We start from the raw sequence: 17,719 nt of genomic DNA on the forward strand, positions 1-17,719 counted from the left end.
AAAAAAGGAGGAGAAAGGAGGGAAACCAAAGACAGCGAAAAAGTATAAAAGGTGGACGGAGAAAGGAGACGAACCCTGAGTCCGGCGCTAGGCGTAAAATCTTCAGAGACGGGCTGCGTTCCATGGGTTTGGCTTGAATCGGTTGCCAGATGCTTTGCATAGACGGTATGCACTGCCGGTAAGGACTTGGTCGATGATGAAGGGACCTTCCCATTTGGGCGTAAGTTTGTCCTTTTTCTTGTCCGGCAGGCGTAGAACTAGCTCGCCAACATTGTAAGTTTTGGCCCATACTTCTCTGCTTTGATATCTTCGAGCCTGCTGTTGATAGAATGCGGAACGGGATTTTGCCACGTCGCGCTCCTCCTCCAAGGCGTCCAAACTGTCCTGCCGATCTAACTCGGCTTCTCTTTCCTCGTACATGCGCACGCGAGGTGAGTCATGAATTATGTCGCAGGGCAAAACTACCTCGGTGCCGTATACCATAAAAAATGGTGTGAATCCGGTTGTGCGGTTTGGCGTGGTCCGCAGCCCCCAGAGTACGGAGTCGAGCTCCTCTACCCAGTGCGTGTTAGATTCCGTGAGGGACCGCACTAATCTGGGTTTGATGCCGCTCATGATTAGACCATCTGCTCGTTCCACTTGACCATTAGTTTGAGGGTGGTAGACTGAAGCGTAGTCGAGCTTGATGCCCATGTTCTTGCACCAGAGTTTAACCTCGTCGACCGTGAAATTCGTGCCGTTATCAGTGATGATGCTGTGGGGGACGCCAAAACGGTGTACTACCCCGGATATGAAGTCTATCACAGGTCCGAATTCTACCGTTTTAACCGGCTTGGCCTCTATCCATTTGGTGAATTTGTCCACCATGACCAATAAGTATTTGTGCTTGTGGGTTCCCCCTTTAAGGGGTCCGACCATGTCAAGCCCCCAGACCACGAACGGCCAGGTGATGGGTATAGTTTTGAGGGCGGTGGGTGGCATGTGGCTCTGATTAGCAAAGAGCTGGCAACCGACGCATCGTTGGACTAAGTCCTGAGCGTCTGCCCGGGCAGTCGGCCAGTAAAATCCTGTACGGAAGGCCTTGCCTACAAGGGCCCGGGCTACAGCGTGGTGCCCGCCGAGTCCGGCGTGAATTTCAGCCAGAAGATTTCGCCCTTCCTCTTCGGAGATACACCTTTGAAGGACTCCGGTTGTGCTTTTCTTATAAAGTTCTCCCTCATGGACCTTGTAGGCTTTAGATCGCCGGACTATGCAGCGGGCCTCATTTTGGTCTTCGGGAAGTTCCTGCCTCAGTAAGTAGGCTAGGAATGGTTCCGTCCACGGGGCAATTACTGCCATTATTTCGTGGGCTGAATGTGTTATTTCATTAGCTGGGCCACCGACTATGTCAGAATCGTCTGAGTTAGGTGATGCAGCTGGTTCCGGATTGTTATGTCTGGACTCCTCTTCCCATGATACGGATGGCTTGAAAAGCCGTTCCAGGAAGATGTTCGGAGGGACGGCGTCGCGTTTTGCGCCGATGCGTGCCAACACGTCTGCTGCCTGGTTATTATCCTGGGCTACATGGTGGAATTCGAGTCCCTCGAACCGAGCTGACATTTTTAGCACAGCGTTACGGTAGGCTGCCATTTTCGGATCCTTGGCGTCAAAGTCTCCATTTATTTGGGATATTGCAAGGTTTGAATCCTCGCGCACCTCTAGGCATTGAATACCCATGGAGATTGCCATCCGGAGGCCATGTAGAAGGGCCTCGTATTCGGCTGCGTTGTTGGAGTCCATGTACATTATTTGAAGTACATATTGGACTGTGTCTCCGGTTGGGGACGTCAAGACGACGCCAGCCCCCAAGCCCACCAACATCTTGGAGCCGTCGAAATGCATGATCCAATTGAAGTATGCGTCGTACTCTTTAGGGAGTTCGGCTTCGGTCCATTCAGCGATGAAGTCAGCCAGGACTTGCGACTTTATAGCCCGCCGTGGTTTGTAGGTTATGTCAAATGGTAAGAGCTCAATGGCCCATTTTGCAATCCTGCCCGTTGCGTCGCGATTGTTTATAATATCGTTGAGAGGTACTTCGGAGGCCACTGTTATGGAACACTCTTGAAATTAGTGTCGCAGCTTCTGGGATGCCATGAACACCGCATATGCTATCTTTTGATAATGTGGGTATCGGGACTTGCATGGAGTCAAGACAGTGGATACATAGTACACTGGTTTTTGAAGAGGGAATTTGTGTCCTTCTGTTTCTCGTTCGACGACGAGTACCGCGCTGACAACTTGATGTGTTGCTGCGATATATAATAGCATTGGTTCGCCCAGGTTGGGCGCGGCCAGGACCGGATTTGTTGCCAATACGGCTTTAATTTCTTCCAGTCCGGCCGTGGCAGCATCCGTCCATTCGAAACGTTCGGTGCGCCGGAGGAGGCGATAAAGGGGCAGTGCCTTTTCTCCCAAATGGGAGATGAAGCGGCTTAGAGCCGCCACGCATCCAGTTAGCTTTTGTATTTGCTTGAGGTCTTTTGGGATATCCAATTGTGACAGAGCTCGGATCTTGGCTGGGTTCGCTTCAATTCCTCTACCGGATACAATGAAGCCCAAGAGCTTTCCGGCTGGTACGCCGAAAATGCATTTTTCTGGGTTGAGCTTAATGTCATATGCTCGGAGGTTGTCGAATGTCACCCTCAAATCGTCTACTAGAGTTTCGACGTGTTTGGTCTTGACGACCACATCATCTACATATGCCTCGGCTGTTTTGCCTATCTGGGTGGCCAGACATGTCTGAATCATGCGCTGATATGTTGCGACGGCGTTTTTGAGTCCGAAGGGCATTGTGTTGAAGCAGAATGGTCCATATGGAGTAATAAATGCCGTTGTGACCTGGTCTTTTTCCGCCATCTTGATTTGATAGTATCCGGAGTATGTGTCGAGGAAGCACAATGAATCGTGCCCTGCAGTAGCATCGATAATTTGGTCGATGCGAGGGAGAGGGAAGGGGTCCTTTGGACAGGCCTTGTTAAGGTCTTTGAAATTGACACAAAGGCGCCAGGATTTGTCCTTTTTTGGTACCATTACTAGGTTGGCTAGCCAGTCCGGATGTTTGATATCTCTAATGAATCCGGCTTCTAAGAGTTTGGCTAGCTCCTCTCTCATTGCCTGTCTTTTGGGTTCGGAAAATCGCCGAAGAGCCTGTTTGACTGGCTTGAATCCTTTAAGGATATTTTCGTTGTGTTCTGCCAGCCTGCGTGGGATTCCTGGCATGTCTGAAGGGTGCCAAGCGAAAATGTCTCAATTTTCCCGAAGGAATTCTCGTAGTGCGGCTTCTACATCAGGATTTAATTGTGCCCCAATGGAGGTCGTCTTTGTGGGGTCCGTTGGATGGACCTGGAATTTGACTATTTCGTCTGCTGGTTTAAAAGAGGTGGACTTGGACCTCTTGTTGAGTATCACGTCGTCCCTATCCACCGTGGAGCGCAGCGCAGTTAGTTCCTCTGTCGCTAGGACTTCGGATAGCGCCTCTAGGGCTAGTGCGGCTGTCTTATTTTCGGCGCGGAGTGCAATATCTGGATCACTGACCAGAGTGATGATTCCATTGGGGCCGGGCATTTTAAGCTTCATGTACCCGTAATGGGGTATAGCTTGGAAGATTGTGAATGCCTCTCGCCCTAACAAGGCGTGATATCCGCCGCCGAATGGGGCCACTTGGAACGTGACCTCTTCGGACATGTAATTGTCCGGCGAGCCGAACACTATGTCGAGTGTGATTTTTCCTGTGCAGCGTACTTCTTGACTAGGGATTATTCCTCTGAAGGTTGTGCTGCTTCGCTCTACGCGGCTCCAGTCAATTTCCATTTTTCGAAAGGTTTCTTCGTAGATGAGGTTTAATCCGCTGCCGCCATCCATGAGTACCTTGGTAAGACGAAAGCCGTCCACTATCGGACTAAGGACCAATGCGGCTGGTGCTCTAGCTGTTCGGAATTTAGGTTCGTCGCTGGCATTGAAGGTGATAGCCGTGTCGCTCCATGGATTTGCTGTTGCTACTTGGTAGACTTCGGCGAGGCTGCGGATTGTTCATTTTCGCATGTTATTTGATGCGAAAGTCTCAAAGATTGTTAATACCGTACCGGTACTGCTGGGCTGGTTGCCCGGGGCTAAAAAGCCTTCGCCACTTTTGGCCACCTGCCGTAGTGCCGTAGTATCCAACATGCTCGAAGGTTGTGTGTTGGAGTGGCGTCCTCCGTACTGTGGATTTTGCAGGGTTCGTTGAGCCAGCCCTCCAGTACGGTTCCATGCCCTTTAGGGGTTTTTTGCTTTTGGTTTTTAAGCTAGGTGCTTGAGTATGGCGCACCCTTTTATTTCGGACTAGGGTTGTAGTCAAGGCCAGATTGTCCCAAAACCTAGTTTCAGTTTTCCTGGCACTCTCCACCGCACAGTATTTTTGTACAATGGTCGCTAGGTCGACGAAGCGTGTAACTTCGCGATGACTTATGGCGTTCATGATTCCTTTGTCTGTGCAATTTTTGCAGAAAATTGAAATCGCGCTTTCTTCGCAGCAGTCCTTTATCCTGTCCATAACCAGGAGGAATCTGGCCCAGTAATGATGTACTGTTTCATCGGGCTCTTGCCGTATTTGAGATAGATCGCTTATGTTTGGGTGGGCGGGTGGAATCAAGTTCGGAACCCCGCCCGATCTGAGGCTCAAAGGCCAAGAAGTTTCCGAATTTGGAAGCTTGGCTTGTTGGATGCTTTCCAACGAATCTAGTCCGATGCCTGACTCTAAGTTCCGTATTTGATTGGTGTCCGTCCCTCCGCAGGAATCCGACATGGAGGGATCGAGAATCCTGACATAGTTGGTTTTCAACGTAGAAGAAGAGTTGCCGCATTGTTCCTCTACCACAACAATGTGGTGGGTAGCCTGAGGAGAGTTAATCTCTCTCAGATCGGTTTTAAGCCCAATCTGATCATAGTCTGTAGTGACTCCCAGGGCGGTGATGCGATCTAAGAGCTCGTTTACAGAGGAGAGCTCAATCGGATCTAGCTGCTCGGCGAATTCCGAGCTGACGTGAAGATCGCTTTTGATGACCTGAGAGGTCATCGTCGGAGCGGTGGCCGAACATGCGATCATAAGAAAACCACCTAGCCGGGTAGTTTGGCCGGCGGCCAAAGCCCTCTTGACGACGGCGCCGTCTTTAAAGACGGGAAAAGGCATCCTTCCTGATCGCGACGGCACAGAGGAACTCTCAATGAAAGCACCAATGTCGGTGTCAAAACCGGCTGATCTCGGGTAGGGGGTCCCGAACTGTGCGTCTAGGCGGATGGTAACATGAGACGAGGGACACGATGTTTTACCCAGGTTCGGGCCCTCTTGATGGAGGTAAAACCCTACGTCCTGCTTGATTAATATTGATGATGTGGGTTACAAGAGTAGATCTACCACGAGATCAAGGAGGCTAAACCCTAGAAGCTAGCCTATGGTATGATTGTTGTTCGTCCTACGGACTAAAGCCATCCGGTTTATATAGACAACGGAGAGGGCTAGGGTTACACAGAGTCGGTTACAATGGTAGGAGATCTACATATCCGTATCGCCAAGCTTGCCTTCCACGCCAAGGAAAGTCCCATCCAGACACGGGACGAAGTCTTCAATCTTGTATCTTCATAGTCTTGGAGTCCGGCCGATGATGATAGTTCGGCTATCCGGACACCCCCTAGTCCAGGACTCCCTCAGCTGCCAAGATGCCAACTCAAGAGGAGGCATCTGAGTATTTCTTGAAGAACAAGCAGGAGCAGCTTGGTTACTTGATAGCATCAACACTAAGGATTGAGAAGGGGTTGGCCACCCTAACTCAAAACCAGGAGAGCCTGGAAAGGATCATGGAACAAAAATTCTATGATCTTGATGTCAAAGTAACTGAGATTCAGTCTGTTGTGGAACAGCTTCAGGATGACATGCAGGAGAGGAAGGGCAAGACAACCACTGATGCATTTGCCAGAGTGCCTAGAGCTCAGAGGTCAGCTGCAGTGCCTGTGACAGACACAAGAGCCACATCATCTGCACCAGCTACAGCTCCTACAACTCCAGTGCAACCAGCTCCAGCACCAACTCCTCCAGCTCCATCTACATCGACAAAAGCCTTCATTCTTGGAGTCATCCGTACACCACCACCACCTGAAGACCAAGCCTGAGAGACGATCTAGCACTATGCATTTTCTATGAACTTTTTGGTAACTTGTTGCCAAAGGGGGAGAAAAATGTATAGATCATAGGCTTCGAGAGAGAGATTTGCTGTTTTTTGTTCTCTCTTGTCTTCTTGGTTAAACTTGTTTGCTTTTTGATTGCTTGAGATACTATGCAATTACCTGTGAGACATTGATGATCATGCGTTTGATCATAAGCTACACTTATGCATGTTTGATGATATTATCTTACCTATCCTTATATGATCATTCACTTTGCTTGGTGATGAGTGCATGTATTCAATCTTTATTATTTTGAGCGCTCCACCAAGATGTATGTGACATGGAAGAGTAACCCATGAGCCTAATTCCTTGTGCATTTACAGTCCAAAGCAAATCTTAAAATATGCACAAATTTAGGGGGAGCTCTTGCTTATCACATACTTCTCAAAGCGACGATGTTTTTCAATCTTATTATCATTTGTCAAAGCTTTGATCTATATGTTGTCATCAATTACCAAAAGGGGGAGATTGAAAGTGCAACTATCCCTAGGTGGTTTTGGTAATCCATAACAACATATAGTTCATTAAGCTAATGCTATTCCAAGACAAATATTTCAGGAAAGCTCAATGAATGGCATGGCATGGATGATGAAAGTGGATCCCTCGAAATATCAAGGACAAAGTATTGGCTCAAGCTCAAAAGCTCAAGACTCTACATTTTATATTTCAGTGATCCAAGATCACATTGAGTCTATAGGAAAAGCCAATACTATCAAGGAGGGATGACGTGTTGCTTAATGAGCCTCTTGCTTCATGTGCTTAGTGATATGCTCCAGATACCCTCAACTACTTTCCCACATCCACATATGACCTAAACCTAAAGTCAAAATCGGTCACACCGATTCTTTCTATCCGGCGCCACCGAGTTCAAATGTCATAGCCACTGCCACAAACCCTAGGCAAATCAGTCTCACCGATAGGGATCTCGGTCTCACCGAGATGGGATTGTAATCTCTCTGTTTCCCTTCGTAACGTTTCGGTCTAACCGGAGTGAGCGATCGGTCCCACCGAGATTGCAATGTAAACTCTCTGTTTCCCTTTCGTAACATTTCGATCTCACCGAAAAGAGCAAATCGGTCCCACCGAGTTTACCTGACCAACTCTCTGGTTAGCTAATTACCAAAATCGGTCTCACCGAGTTTGTGTAATCGGTCTCACCGAGATTACATTATGCCCTAACCCTAACCATATCGGTCCTACCGAGTTGCATTTCGGTCCCACCGAAAATCCTAACGGTCACTAGGTTTACTAAATCGGTCTGACCGAGTTTGTTGATTCGGTCCCACCAAGATTGGTAAATTGTGTGTAACGGTTAGATTTTGTGTGGAGGCTATATATACCCCTCCACCTCCTCTTCATTCGTGGAGAGAGCCATCGGAACAAACCTACACTTCCAACTTACCAGTTCTGAGAGAGAACCACCTACTCATGTGTTGAGGCCAAGATATTCCATTCCTACCATATGAATCTTGATCTCTAGCCTTCCCCAAGTTGCTTTCCACTCAAATCTTCTTTCCACCAGATCCAAATCCTATGAGAGAGAGTTGAGTGTTGGGGAGACTATCATTTGAAGCACAAGAGCAAGGAGTTCGTCATCAACGACCACTTGTTACTTCTTGGAGAGTGGTGTCTCCTAGATTGGCTAGGTGTCACTTGGGAGCCTCCGACAAGATTGTGGAGTTGAACCAAGGAGTTTGTAAGGGCAAGGAGATCGCCTACTTCGTGAAGATCTACTGCTAGTGAGGCAAGTCCTTCATGGGCGATGACCATGGTGGGATAGACAAGGTTGCTTTTTCGTGGACCCTTCCTGGGTGGAGCCCTCCGTGGACTCGCGCAACCGTTACCCTTCGTGGGTTGAAGTCTCCATCAACGTGGATGTACGATAGCACCACCTATCGGAACCACGCCAAAAACATCTGTGTCTCCAACTGCGTTTGAATCCTCCAAACCCTTCCCTTTACTTTCTTGCAAGTTGCATGCTTTAATTTCCGTTGTCTATATACTCTTTGCATGCTTGCTTGATTTGTGTGATGATTGCTTGACTTGTCCAAAGTTTGCTAAAATCTGCCAAACTCTAAAATTGGGAAAAGGTTAAGTTTTTAATTGGTCAAGTAGTCTAATCACCCCCCCTCTAGACATACTTCAAGGTCCTACAGATACCCATTGGCAACGTAGCCTTATTCTAATCCACTACATGCCGAAATCCTATTGGCCAAAGGGTGTCATGTATTGGTTGTTCATTGGAACGAGTGCCACACATAAAATGAACCACATGTGCCTATTAATTAAAGACAGTTGGCATGGCTCAATAGAGTATCGAGTGAGTCCAATCAAAGGCCTGGTTAAAGCCCATCGGCCTAAGTCAAACCTTAGTGGATTTTACCTATGGAAGACCTTTTAACGACCTGCTTGCATATAGGCCATTTATGGCTCGGGTTCACATGGCGTGCTAGGACCTTTGTGAATTTGGCTCATTACTGGCATGTGGGTTACTCAACATGTGGCCCCTTGTGTCTCTCGGCCCATTAACAGGTCATGGTGACATTTGGGTCACTAACGACCCGTGGTGTCTTTCGACCCATTTTCAGCTCGTGGCATCTCTAGGCCATTTTCGGCCCATGGTGTCTATGGACCACTTGCTATCCGCGGTGTATTTTGGCCCATTTGTTGTCCGTGGTGTATTTGAGCCCATTTACGCTCGTCGTGTGCTTGGTGCCATTCACGATATGTTGTATCTTTTGGTCCATTCGCGTCTCGTGGTGCTTTTGGCCCATGTCCCATGGTGCTCCTAGGCCATTTAAGGTCCATGGTTATTTCGACCCATTTATGGCCAATGGTCTGGCTCGTTTACAACCAATGATACGTTTGGTTCATTAGCGGACGACAGGAAACAACATACAATAATTAACAATAAGCGTATGCTTTTACAATAGGAAATTACATAATTTACATTCACTGTGCATCAATGTTTGCCACAATGAAAATAAATGCATTAACAAAGTAAGTCGAGAGAACTGAGTCCACATCAATGCAGCTTAAAAAGGTTAACCTTGCGCCGAAGTTGTTGAGCAAGTTGATGAAACTGCCCTTGTTTGATGCTTATATCCTCGAGCTCTAGCTGGTTAAAGATAGTGTGCGCAATCGAGTTCTCCATGATCTTCCTTGGAGATTCGACTTACGGCCGGAGCAGAGATGAACCATGTTTCGCTTTGAAACTGAGACTGAAGAAGTCGAACTGATTCAGGCGGCGGCTTCAACGAGCTTGTGTCATTGCTAGTGGCAAGTATGTCGAACACAACATCAAGACATGACTTTGGGATTGTCTCGCTATATTCAAAATGTTTTGTCTTCTTAGTTGCATCAAATGTAAGAGGACCCAATGGGTTTGTATCACTATCTTCAGGAGACCTTGCCATCATATGTGGGTTAGCAATCTGAAAGATAAACAAGCAGACAAACAACATGTTTTGCATGTATATAAACAATTATGGTCACTGTACTGTTGATTCCATATCATTTCATACTGGCAAATCAAGAGATACAATTTAAAATAGAATGAAATTATTAAGATCATCGTCCAGTTCAGTTAAGACAAAGGAAGAAATAACACGGTGTATGTGTGTGCAGCTTCACCGCATGACTGGAATACATATCAACAACAGAAGCATAAATCCAAGGCTAAATAATACCATAGACTCTATTTTGATTAATATGCATGGTATGAATAGACAACTATTTGTACAACCAAAAACTAAAACCGACATTTGATGTAAAACATGCAGTTTGATGCAAATGCTAAACTAAACAGGAGTTCAGGCAGTGATGAGTATTAATATTTGTACTACAAAAAAGTTTGAAGGCATAACATGGATGAACTTACATTAGCCGTTTTCACTAGCTCTGTAAAGCTCTTCTCCATGTTAATGGGCATAACTCAAGAAGTTCACCACAAAAATTCTTCATAAGCATTGACAAAAAAAGAATTTTTGCAACAAAACTTCCAAATTCATTCTTAATCATGGCAGTACAAAGAAGACCAGAGGTAATAAAAATTACAATGAGGTCCGTGGATCACCTAGCGACGACTACAAGCACTGGAGTGAGTCGAAGACCTGTCGTCGTCATTGCCCCTCCCTCGCCGGAGCTGGGCAAACCTTATTGTAGTAGATAGTCGGAAAATCGTCATGCTAAGACCCCATTGGACCAACACACAAGAGCAGTAGCCATCACCGATGAAGAAAGTCGTAGATTGGAAGGATCAAATGTGTAAACACCCAAACGAAGGGAGGTCCAAATAGATCCACCAAAGACCAGCACCGACCGAATTTTGCGAGATCTGATGGAGACACACCTTCACACGCCCTCCAACAAAACTAGACACACCATCGGAATGAAGATAGAATGTGAGAGACATTATTCCTATTGAGGGACATCGCCGTCGTCACACAACTCCAACCAAGACGATGAAACTAACAAGAACGAGAACGCGGTTTCTCCCACCGGTGGGGGCCCGAGGCCCTCTAAACCTCCATGGCCCAAAGTCCGTCGGTGATGAGGAGGACCGGTGGCTGCGCCGACGGTACCTCAATGAACATCATATTAAATCATTCGAAAGATGATTTTTGACCATCCAAAAAAACTCTTTTTTTTGCGAGAAGACCATCCAAAAAAAACTTGATGAACTACGAGAGCTACGTTACCCAGTTTTGTCTAGAAAATGTCTGGAATTAATCTGCTCGATTCAGGAACTGATTTCAGGTATGCTTGCAATGCAGGATACGTAAAACAACTACCGGCACGTAATTACGTTTTCAGGTGCACGTTACGTAACTTCGTTGTGGCCGCGTCAAACCCAGAGGACGAGGGGAAAGACACGGCGCCCGCGCCTCCGCCTCCTCCGCTCGTCGTCGCCGTCCGGTCCAGCTGCGAGATGGCGGCGGCGGTGGACCTGGAGGATGCGTTCGGCGCGGTCTTCGGCGAAGCCAAGCCGGAGGGCCACCCCACCGCGCGCCCCGTCCTCTTCCGCGCCCACGCCCGCTCCGCCGCCGCCCTCCGCGTCGTCGCCACCGACTGCCACTCCCTCGCCTGGGACTGCTCCCTCTCCGTCTCCGACCTCGACGACCTCGTAAGCTCCCCCTTCCTTACCCATCCTCTTCTGCACCTACCTGCATCCAACTGGTGCTAACACAAAGCTTCTCGATCCAAGAGAGACGATGTTGGAATCGGGGGCTCCTGGGCCGACTTTCTAGATTATCTCAAGTCCTCCTTGTCCTCCGGCGAGGTGAAGCTGCTCTTCGCCACCGACAAACTCCGCAAGTCAACCGGCATGCCCACTTCAAATTCGCCAAATATTCATTTCACTTGTGGCAAACATTACATGATAGATAATGCCATCTTTGCTTTGCTCAGGTTCTGATGGTGCAAAGCTTGTGGCTACCAAGGCAAAGGGCCTGCCTCGCATCACCATTTCTCTCCATAGTGTTACTGGCGCTACGACGAGTGATATCATAGCCGAGTTCTCGCTAGCGCTCTATGGAGCTTATAGGACTGCACGGGAGCTTGTATCCAAAGGTTGTTGTTGCTTGCTGTTTTGTATGCTTAATTGCCTATCTGTTAGTTCGTTTGTCGCTCACAAAACATCAAACTGTGACTCAAAACTATATTCAGGATCTGCTATTTATTTCTTATGCAGAACAAGAACAAATGTCACAGCTGATGGGAAATCTGTCAACTGAAAGAGTAGGTCATCTTATCTCCTAACTCCGAACTTATACTTCCAAACTAGTGTTGTTCGTGTTGCTATTGCTGCTGCTTGACGAATACAGTAGTGCAAATGGTATCATGAGTGTCACTCACTGAATCTACGTATTTTCTTGTTAAACTGTCGAATAGTTTTCAACTTATCAACAGTGTAGTTTAACAGCTTTCCATTGTACAAGGTTTTGTTACTCCAAAGCGCTCCAAAGTCTACCTGGCATGTTTTTGCACCCTAAAACATTATCTGTGGGAATTCGCTGTATACGAATGCTTACATTCAGCAATCCATTCTTTCTCTCAAAAGCTTTCATGAAAGCTCAAACATCCTGGTTTCACGATTGACCCAGTTTTGAAGCTCCCCATATATCGTTTGAGGTTCATTGTGATATGTCGTTTGCATGTGATGTTTTTTCAGAGTCATGAGCATGTATTCTGTATAACGGCGAAGCAATTCCTGTGTAGTTTTGTTTTGCTCAATAGTTGGATAATGGGAATGTAAATTGCTGGGATGTTTCTAATAGTTTCATGTCACAGGAAAAGAACGAAATCATGCAAAAACAACTCGAATCTCTTTCTTTCCTAGACAAAAGAAAGGCAACAAAGCCAAAGCTGTTGGCTGATCAGGTTCCAAGTGTGTCTGCTGTGACTCTGGTCTCTGACCAAGTTACAGCTCCTGTGCAGCAGCAAATATCAGGTGATCATGCTTCTTCTTCATGTAGAATTGCAAGTTAGGATAACATAGTACTGTATCAGCTAATGCAATTGCAAATCTGCAGTACCTTCACCTAGTAAAGCCCCTCCTGCTAAAGTCACGAAGAGGGTAGCCCCCACGTCTCGGAGGTTGTACAACAATCCTTGAAACACTACTTTGATGTGAATAGAGTTTAATACATCGGATAATAGTAGACTGGCTCTAATGTATGCTATTCTTTCTTTAGGGCAAGAGTGCGAGGAGCTCTGCTGCAAGATAATGAGGATGAGGATGACAACTGACAAAGAGTTAGAGATGCTGATATCTTGGTTTAAGTTTGCTATATATGTGAACTTACAAAGAGTGGCTTGTGGTTAATCAGTTTTCTGGCTGTTTTGACTCGTCTCGCACTTGTGGAAATGAAAGTAATTTTAATTCATGCTATGATGCTAATTGCTAAGTTCATATAAATATAATTTTTTTCATTTTTTTTAGGATTTATCATGCCTCTGCTACTGAACATAGGTAGAGGATGCAAAGACCAAATGCTGCTCCTCTGAAGACGTAGAGAAAGAACCCCATGTATTGGGAAAAACTGAGTGGTCAGAGGAGAGGTCGACTCCTGTTCTCTTCTGTGTTATTTTATTTCAGTCATGGCTTGCGAACACTTGCTCTTGTTTTTCTGCATCGCTCAGTTACAGTTTGATTTGGGGCCTCGTCGACGTAATTGCGAACAAGTTGTGAAAGAGGAATGATTTTGCGCATCAATTTCGATTGGCATGGCCTTCTGAATTTGTGTCGCTTTCAATTCGAGGGACAAGAGTCGAGTAAGAGAACAAATTATATTATCAGGTTGCTCGAAATGAAACCACTTCATGGACAAATTCGACTACCAGAAAGGGAATTATGTTAACTATAAACAGTGAGCTCCCGAACACCGCCATTTCAGAAGCAACTTGCCATAATGCCACTAGCTCCTGCTACTATCCAGTGCTGGCACCAGCCTCGCCAGGCACCTCGTCTGCAGGAAGATCTTTTCTCAGGAAACAAGGGAGGAACAGCGACCAAGCGACGGTGACTTCATCTAGAAGCCCGGGTCAAGCTCACCATATCTCCTACCGGCATCCTCAGGCGTCAAGAACACCCTCCTCGTCGCAACCCGGTCGCCACCGCGCCACGCCACCACGGAAACCACCAGCTGCTCGGAACTTTCAACAGAAACAACACGGCGTGAGAGCTTGAATCGCGCCATCGGCGGCAACAAGACTTCCTCCTGACCCATGCTGGCGCTGTAGACAGTGAACCGGCATTGGAATCCGTTCAGCCATGATCAGTCCATGACCCATAGGGCGGTGACCGTCGCCTCGATGGAGGAGACGACTATGCTGTATGTCACCTCTTCCCTGCGCACGTACGAATTCCACTGCCACTGATATCTTCCCCTACCTGGGACCAATTTCAACAGCCTGAGCTCTAGTGACCTTTTATTCCAAATGCGAATCTCAACCAGGAAAACTGGCTTCGACATCCGATTATTGTGGTTCTCTCTCCTCCTGTTCGATCGCTTGCTCTCGTGCTTGCAACCGATGATTCACTTGTTTAACCTGAGCTTGAGGAATCACTCCGCTCAGATGAAACGCAAACGAGCTTGCTGTTGTAGCAGCGTTCACACAGAAGGCTTAGATCTTTGTCCTCGGATTCGGTACCGCCCTTCACTTTCAGCACGGCTTCGAGGGAGCGCCGGTAGGAACTGTCAGTGCTAGGTATGGATCCTGCATGCGCGCAATGTCATCGCTAAGTAGATAATATGTTACCATTTCATTTCTGATGAAATGGGAGTAGAGCACATATGGCCAACATATCAAAGCAACAAGTGAAGTCAGAGAAGAGGTTCACACTGAGGGATGGCGACGGTACCACTCTCCGAACACGGTTGCCTCACCTCCTCCGCCCCTGCTGTCGCAACGGCTCCAGCTTCGCCTCAAGCTCCTTGAGCACCTGCCAGGTGGCGTCTCCCTCCTCCATCGGGCGGTTAAAAACCAGCGCCTTCCGCTTCATGGGGTCCCACAGGTTCCTCTGTATCGTCGTCAGGTTGGTCTCGGCGACGTGGTCAAGCACTGCCTCTAGGCCGGCCACGTCCCTCTCCGCCACCTGCAGCGAGATGTCCGGCCACCGGAGGACGCCGAGGAACGGCAGGCGTATGTTGTCGGCGATGATGACGGGGATGCAGCCCAGGAGGACCGACTCCACGAGACGAGGGCTCCATGGCGCCCACCCCAGCGGGCAGAGGCAGAACAAGGAGCGTGCCATCTCCAACCGGTAGCCGTCGTACCGTTTCCGCTTCAGATGGAACTTCCGGTTGCGGCCATACAGCTGCAGTAGTTCAGTCCTCACCTTCCTGGCCCAAGTGCAAAGTGTAAGTTGTAAACTTCAACGGTGACTCATCGAGCCAAATTGTTATACATGAAGTTCTGAGCAAGATGAATCAATAATAATTAAGTAAAACTGATTACCTAGATGTAGCATTGTCCCTCTACATATGCTGATGCACTTTACGAACTAATGGGGCCTGAATAGTTGACCAATGGACTGTGCAATTACCTGCTGTAGAAGTGGCCACTGATGTTCTTGGGATGGACCTCCATCTTGCCTCGGAAGAAGGCAAAGATGTCCCGATGTGCCTTCTCCGGTTCCGGCAGCTCCCGAGGAGCCACCTCAGGCGGCACGTATGGCGGGAGCACCACATGCTCCACGTCCTGGCAAGGGTGCCGGCCCTGCACGCCAAATGTCTGCAGCAGGATCGACCTCTTCAAGAACTCCGGGATACCAGCCGCGATTGCCACATCCTCCTGATTGATCAACCATTATGCAGCAAAATCAGACACAAGAATGCACCCAGCAAGCACAGCAAGAAACGGCTAGTAATTGGAGGTTGGATCGAGCAGCGGTCACCATGGGATGGAAGCAGGCGCCGAAGTCGTGCGACGCGACGAAGACGTGGTCGGCCCCGGCGGAGCGGTTCCAGAAGGGCATCTCGGCGCGGACGAGGCCGACGGCGTCGGCGAGCAGCCCACGCGCGTGCGCCAGCGACGGGAGGCCCGTGGGCGTGGAGAAGTTGCAGCAGACGTAGACGGGCACGAAGAAGAGGTCGGCCTCCTCGAGGCGCAGGCCCGCGCGCCGCTGCCGCAGCAGCAGCGCCTCGTGCACGGCCACCTCGGCGGCGAAGAGGTGGCGCGCGCACCGCGCGTCGGCGGCCGCCCAGGCCTGGTTGAAGCGCGGCGGCAGGTTGTAGGCGTAGATCCGGACGCCGGGGCGGGGCTCGGAGCTGGGGCCGCGGAGGGACGGCGGGAGCGCCGGGAGGAAGAGGTAGGCGGAGAGGGCCAGCCAGAGGAGCCACCGCCACCTGTAGAAGTAGCGCTTCCTGAGCCTGTCGAGGAGGCGGCACTGGCGCGGCTTGTGGGCTCTTGCTGTCTTGAGCTTCGGGTCTCTCATGGCGGGAGAGGGCTTCGCTCGGTCGAGCATCAGAGCTAAGTGTTAGGCTGCGGACAGTAGCTCCAGTTCGGATTCTTCTCCATTCCCGCCTCGATTTCCCGGCTCGGTGGCGCTAGCCACGGCCATTGCTGGCGGAGCTTTGACTCTTGGAATTGAGAAGCTGACAACAGTGAGGGGAAAGTGAGCGAAAGGGAGAGGAGATGCGTGTGATGATCACCCACTGGCGTGTGGGACCGTAAGCTGTTGGGTCGTCCTGCCCACGTGTCGGCGTCACATCAGCGCGTGCGGCGTCCACGTCGGTGCTGTCGTGGCTGAAACAAGAGGCTATTCTACTCTGCCGTACCGACACCCGGAAATGGCGCGCACGTCGTCGTCAGCCTATAGCGAGTTGGGCTCACGTCGACCACCATGGCCGGGAGGCCACTCCACGATAAAGCCGACGCGCGCTAGCTTGACACACAGCTCGCTCGATCGACCCCATCTCACCGGCCCGTCCATTCCATTCCATCGAGCTAGCTCGCTAATTGGTCTTTGGTCGACAATGGCTTGGAGGAGGGCGTCGATGCTGGCCGCGCTCGTGCTGGTGGCCGCGGCGACGTGCGCCGACGCCGGTGACAGCTACGGCGCGTCCAAGTTCACGGTGACGGGCACCGTGCTGTGCCAGGACTGCACCAAGAACTGGAACGCCTACGCCTACAACGCCAAGCCCATCGCCGGTACGGTTCGCCTGAACCCTCTATACTTATCTCTAGCACGTACCAGCCATTGCTCCTCGCCGGCGACCGGGCGACGACATGATCGACGAATATGTATGCTGCGATGATTTGCAGGCAGCGTGGTGGCGGTGACGTGCCTGGACGAGCACACGGGGCGGACGGTGATCCACCGCACGGACACGACGGACGAGGAGGGGGTTTTCAAGGTGGACGTGCCGTACGCCCACGACGGCGGCAGCTGCCGCCTTGACCCGGCCCACTGCCTCGTCCGCATCGTCAGGTCGGGGGACAAGGGCTGCGCCGTGTTCACCAACTTCAACAACGGCAGGACCGGCGAGAATCTATTGCGCCCCTCGAAGGTCTCCTCCACCGAGGTCGGCTACTCGGCAGGGCCCTACTACGCCACCGTGCCGCAGTGCGACGTCGACGGCGACGACAAGAGCTGCTCCTGATCGAGTCATCTCTTCGCGCTGGAATGATCGGTTCTCGCGTTTTGGTTTACGTTTTCTACGGGTTCTCGATGGTTCCACGATAGCATACGTGTGCGTCTTTGTTTTGCTTCTAAAATGTCCGTGCGTCTGAACAAGATCTGATTTGTACTGTCAACGACTGTTGTTTTTTGAGCTGGTCTATGTGTTACGTTTCACAATATCTGTTATATCTGGTCATAAATTAGTTCATACTAGCTAAGTGCATCTTTAAACCTCAAACCGTCCGGATCCGTCCGAATCACACGGTCCGGACGTGTTTTGTCATCCAAATACTCCATCCGTCCACGGATCGGTTCGGACGTCCGTTTTTTCACAAACCGGAAACAAACCCATGT

General features: G+C 49.4%; 3 protein-coding genes across 6 annotated transcripts; 2 read left to right on the plus strand and 1 right to left on the minus strand.

Annotated features, from left to right (window-relative positions):
- The first annotated feature begins 11,069 nt into the window (after window positions 1-11,069).
- Window positions 11,070-13,407, plus strand: LOC119338435. 2 transcript variants are annotated; one of them, XM_037610764.1, is made up of 7 exons: window positions 11,070-11,362; window positions 11,444-11,549; window positions 11,647-11,808; window positions 11,930-11,976; window positions 12,529-12,688; window positions 12,771-12,834; window positions 12,933-13,407. In XM_037610764.1, exons 1-7 carry the CDS (start codon window positions 11,168-11,170, stop codon window positions 12,985-12,987), a joined length of 789 nt encoding a protein of 262 aa, XP_037466661.1. In that variant the 5' UTR covers window positions 11,070-11,167; the 3' UTR covers window positions 12,988-13,407. The 2 variants fall into 2 exon arrangements, with proteins under 2 accessions (XP_037466661.1, XP_037466659.1); XM_037610762.1 differs by having other exon boundaries at window positions 11,073-11,362; window positions 11,444-11,561.
- A 106-nt stretch (window positions 13,408-13,513) lies between these two features.
- On the minus strand, window positions 13,514-16,368 carry LOC119338417 (probable glucuronosyltransferase Os03g0107900). Of its 3 annotated transcripts, none has more exons than XM_037610735.1 (4): window positions 15,638-16,368; window positions 15,287-15,534; window positions 14,628-15,083; window positions 13,514-14,457 (listed from the first exon to the last, which is right to left on the minus strand). In XM_037610735.1, exons 1-4 carry the CDS (start codon window positions 16,205-16,207, stop codon window positions 14,445-14,447), a joined length of 1,287 nt encoding a protein of 428 aa, XP_037466632.1. In that variant the 5' UTR covers window positions 16,208-16,368; the 3' UTR covers window positions 13,514-14,444. The 3 variants fall into 3 exon arrangements, with proteins under 3 accessions (XP_037466632.1, XP_037466649.1, XP_037466641.1); XM_037610752.1 differs by having other exon boundaries at window positions 14,603-15,083; XM_037610744.1 differs by having other exon boundaries at window positions 14,582-15,083.
- Window positions 16,369-16,638: 270 nt separating this feature from the next.
- LOC119305963 lies at window positions 16,639-17,542 on the plus strand. The gene is made up of 2 exons (XM_037582341.1): window positions 16,639-16,893; window positions 17,008-17,542. Exons 1-2 carry the CDS (start codon window positions 16,719-16,721, stop codon window positions 17,343-17,345), a joined length of 513 nt encoding a protein of 170 aa, XP_037438238.1. The 5' UTR covers window positions 16,639-16,718; the 3' UTR covers window positions 17,346-17,542.
- The last annotated feature ends 177 nt before the right edge of the window (window positions 17,543-17,719 follow it).

Source organism: Triticum dicoccoides, chromosome 1B, assembly GCF_002162155.2.
Source record: "Triticum dicoccoides isolate Atlit2015 ecotype Zavitan chromosome 1B, WEW_v2.0, whole genome shotgun sequence".
Lineage (NCBI taxonomy): Eukaryota > Viridiplantae > Streptophyta > Magnoliopsida > Poales > Poaceae > Triticum > Triticum dicoccoides.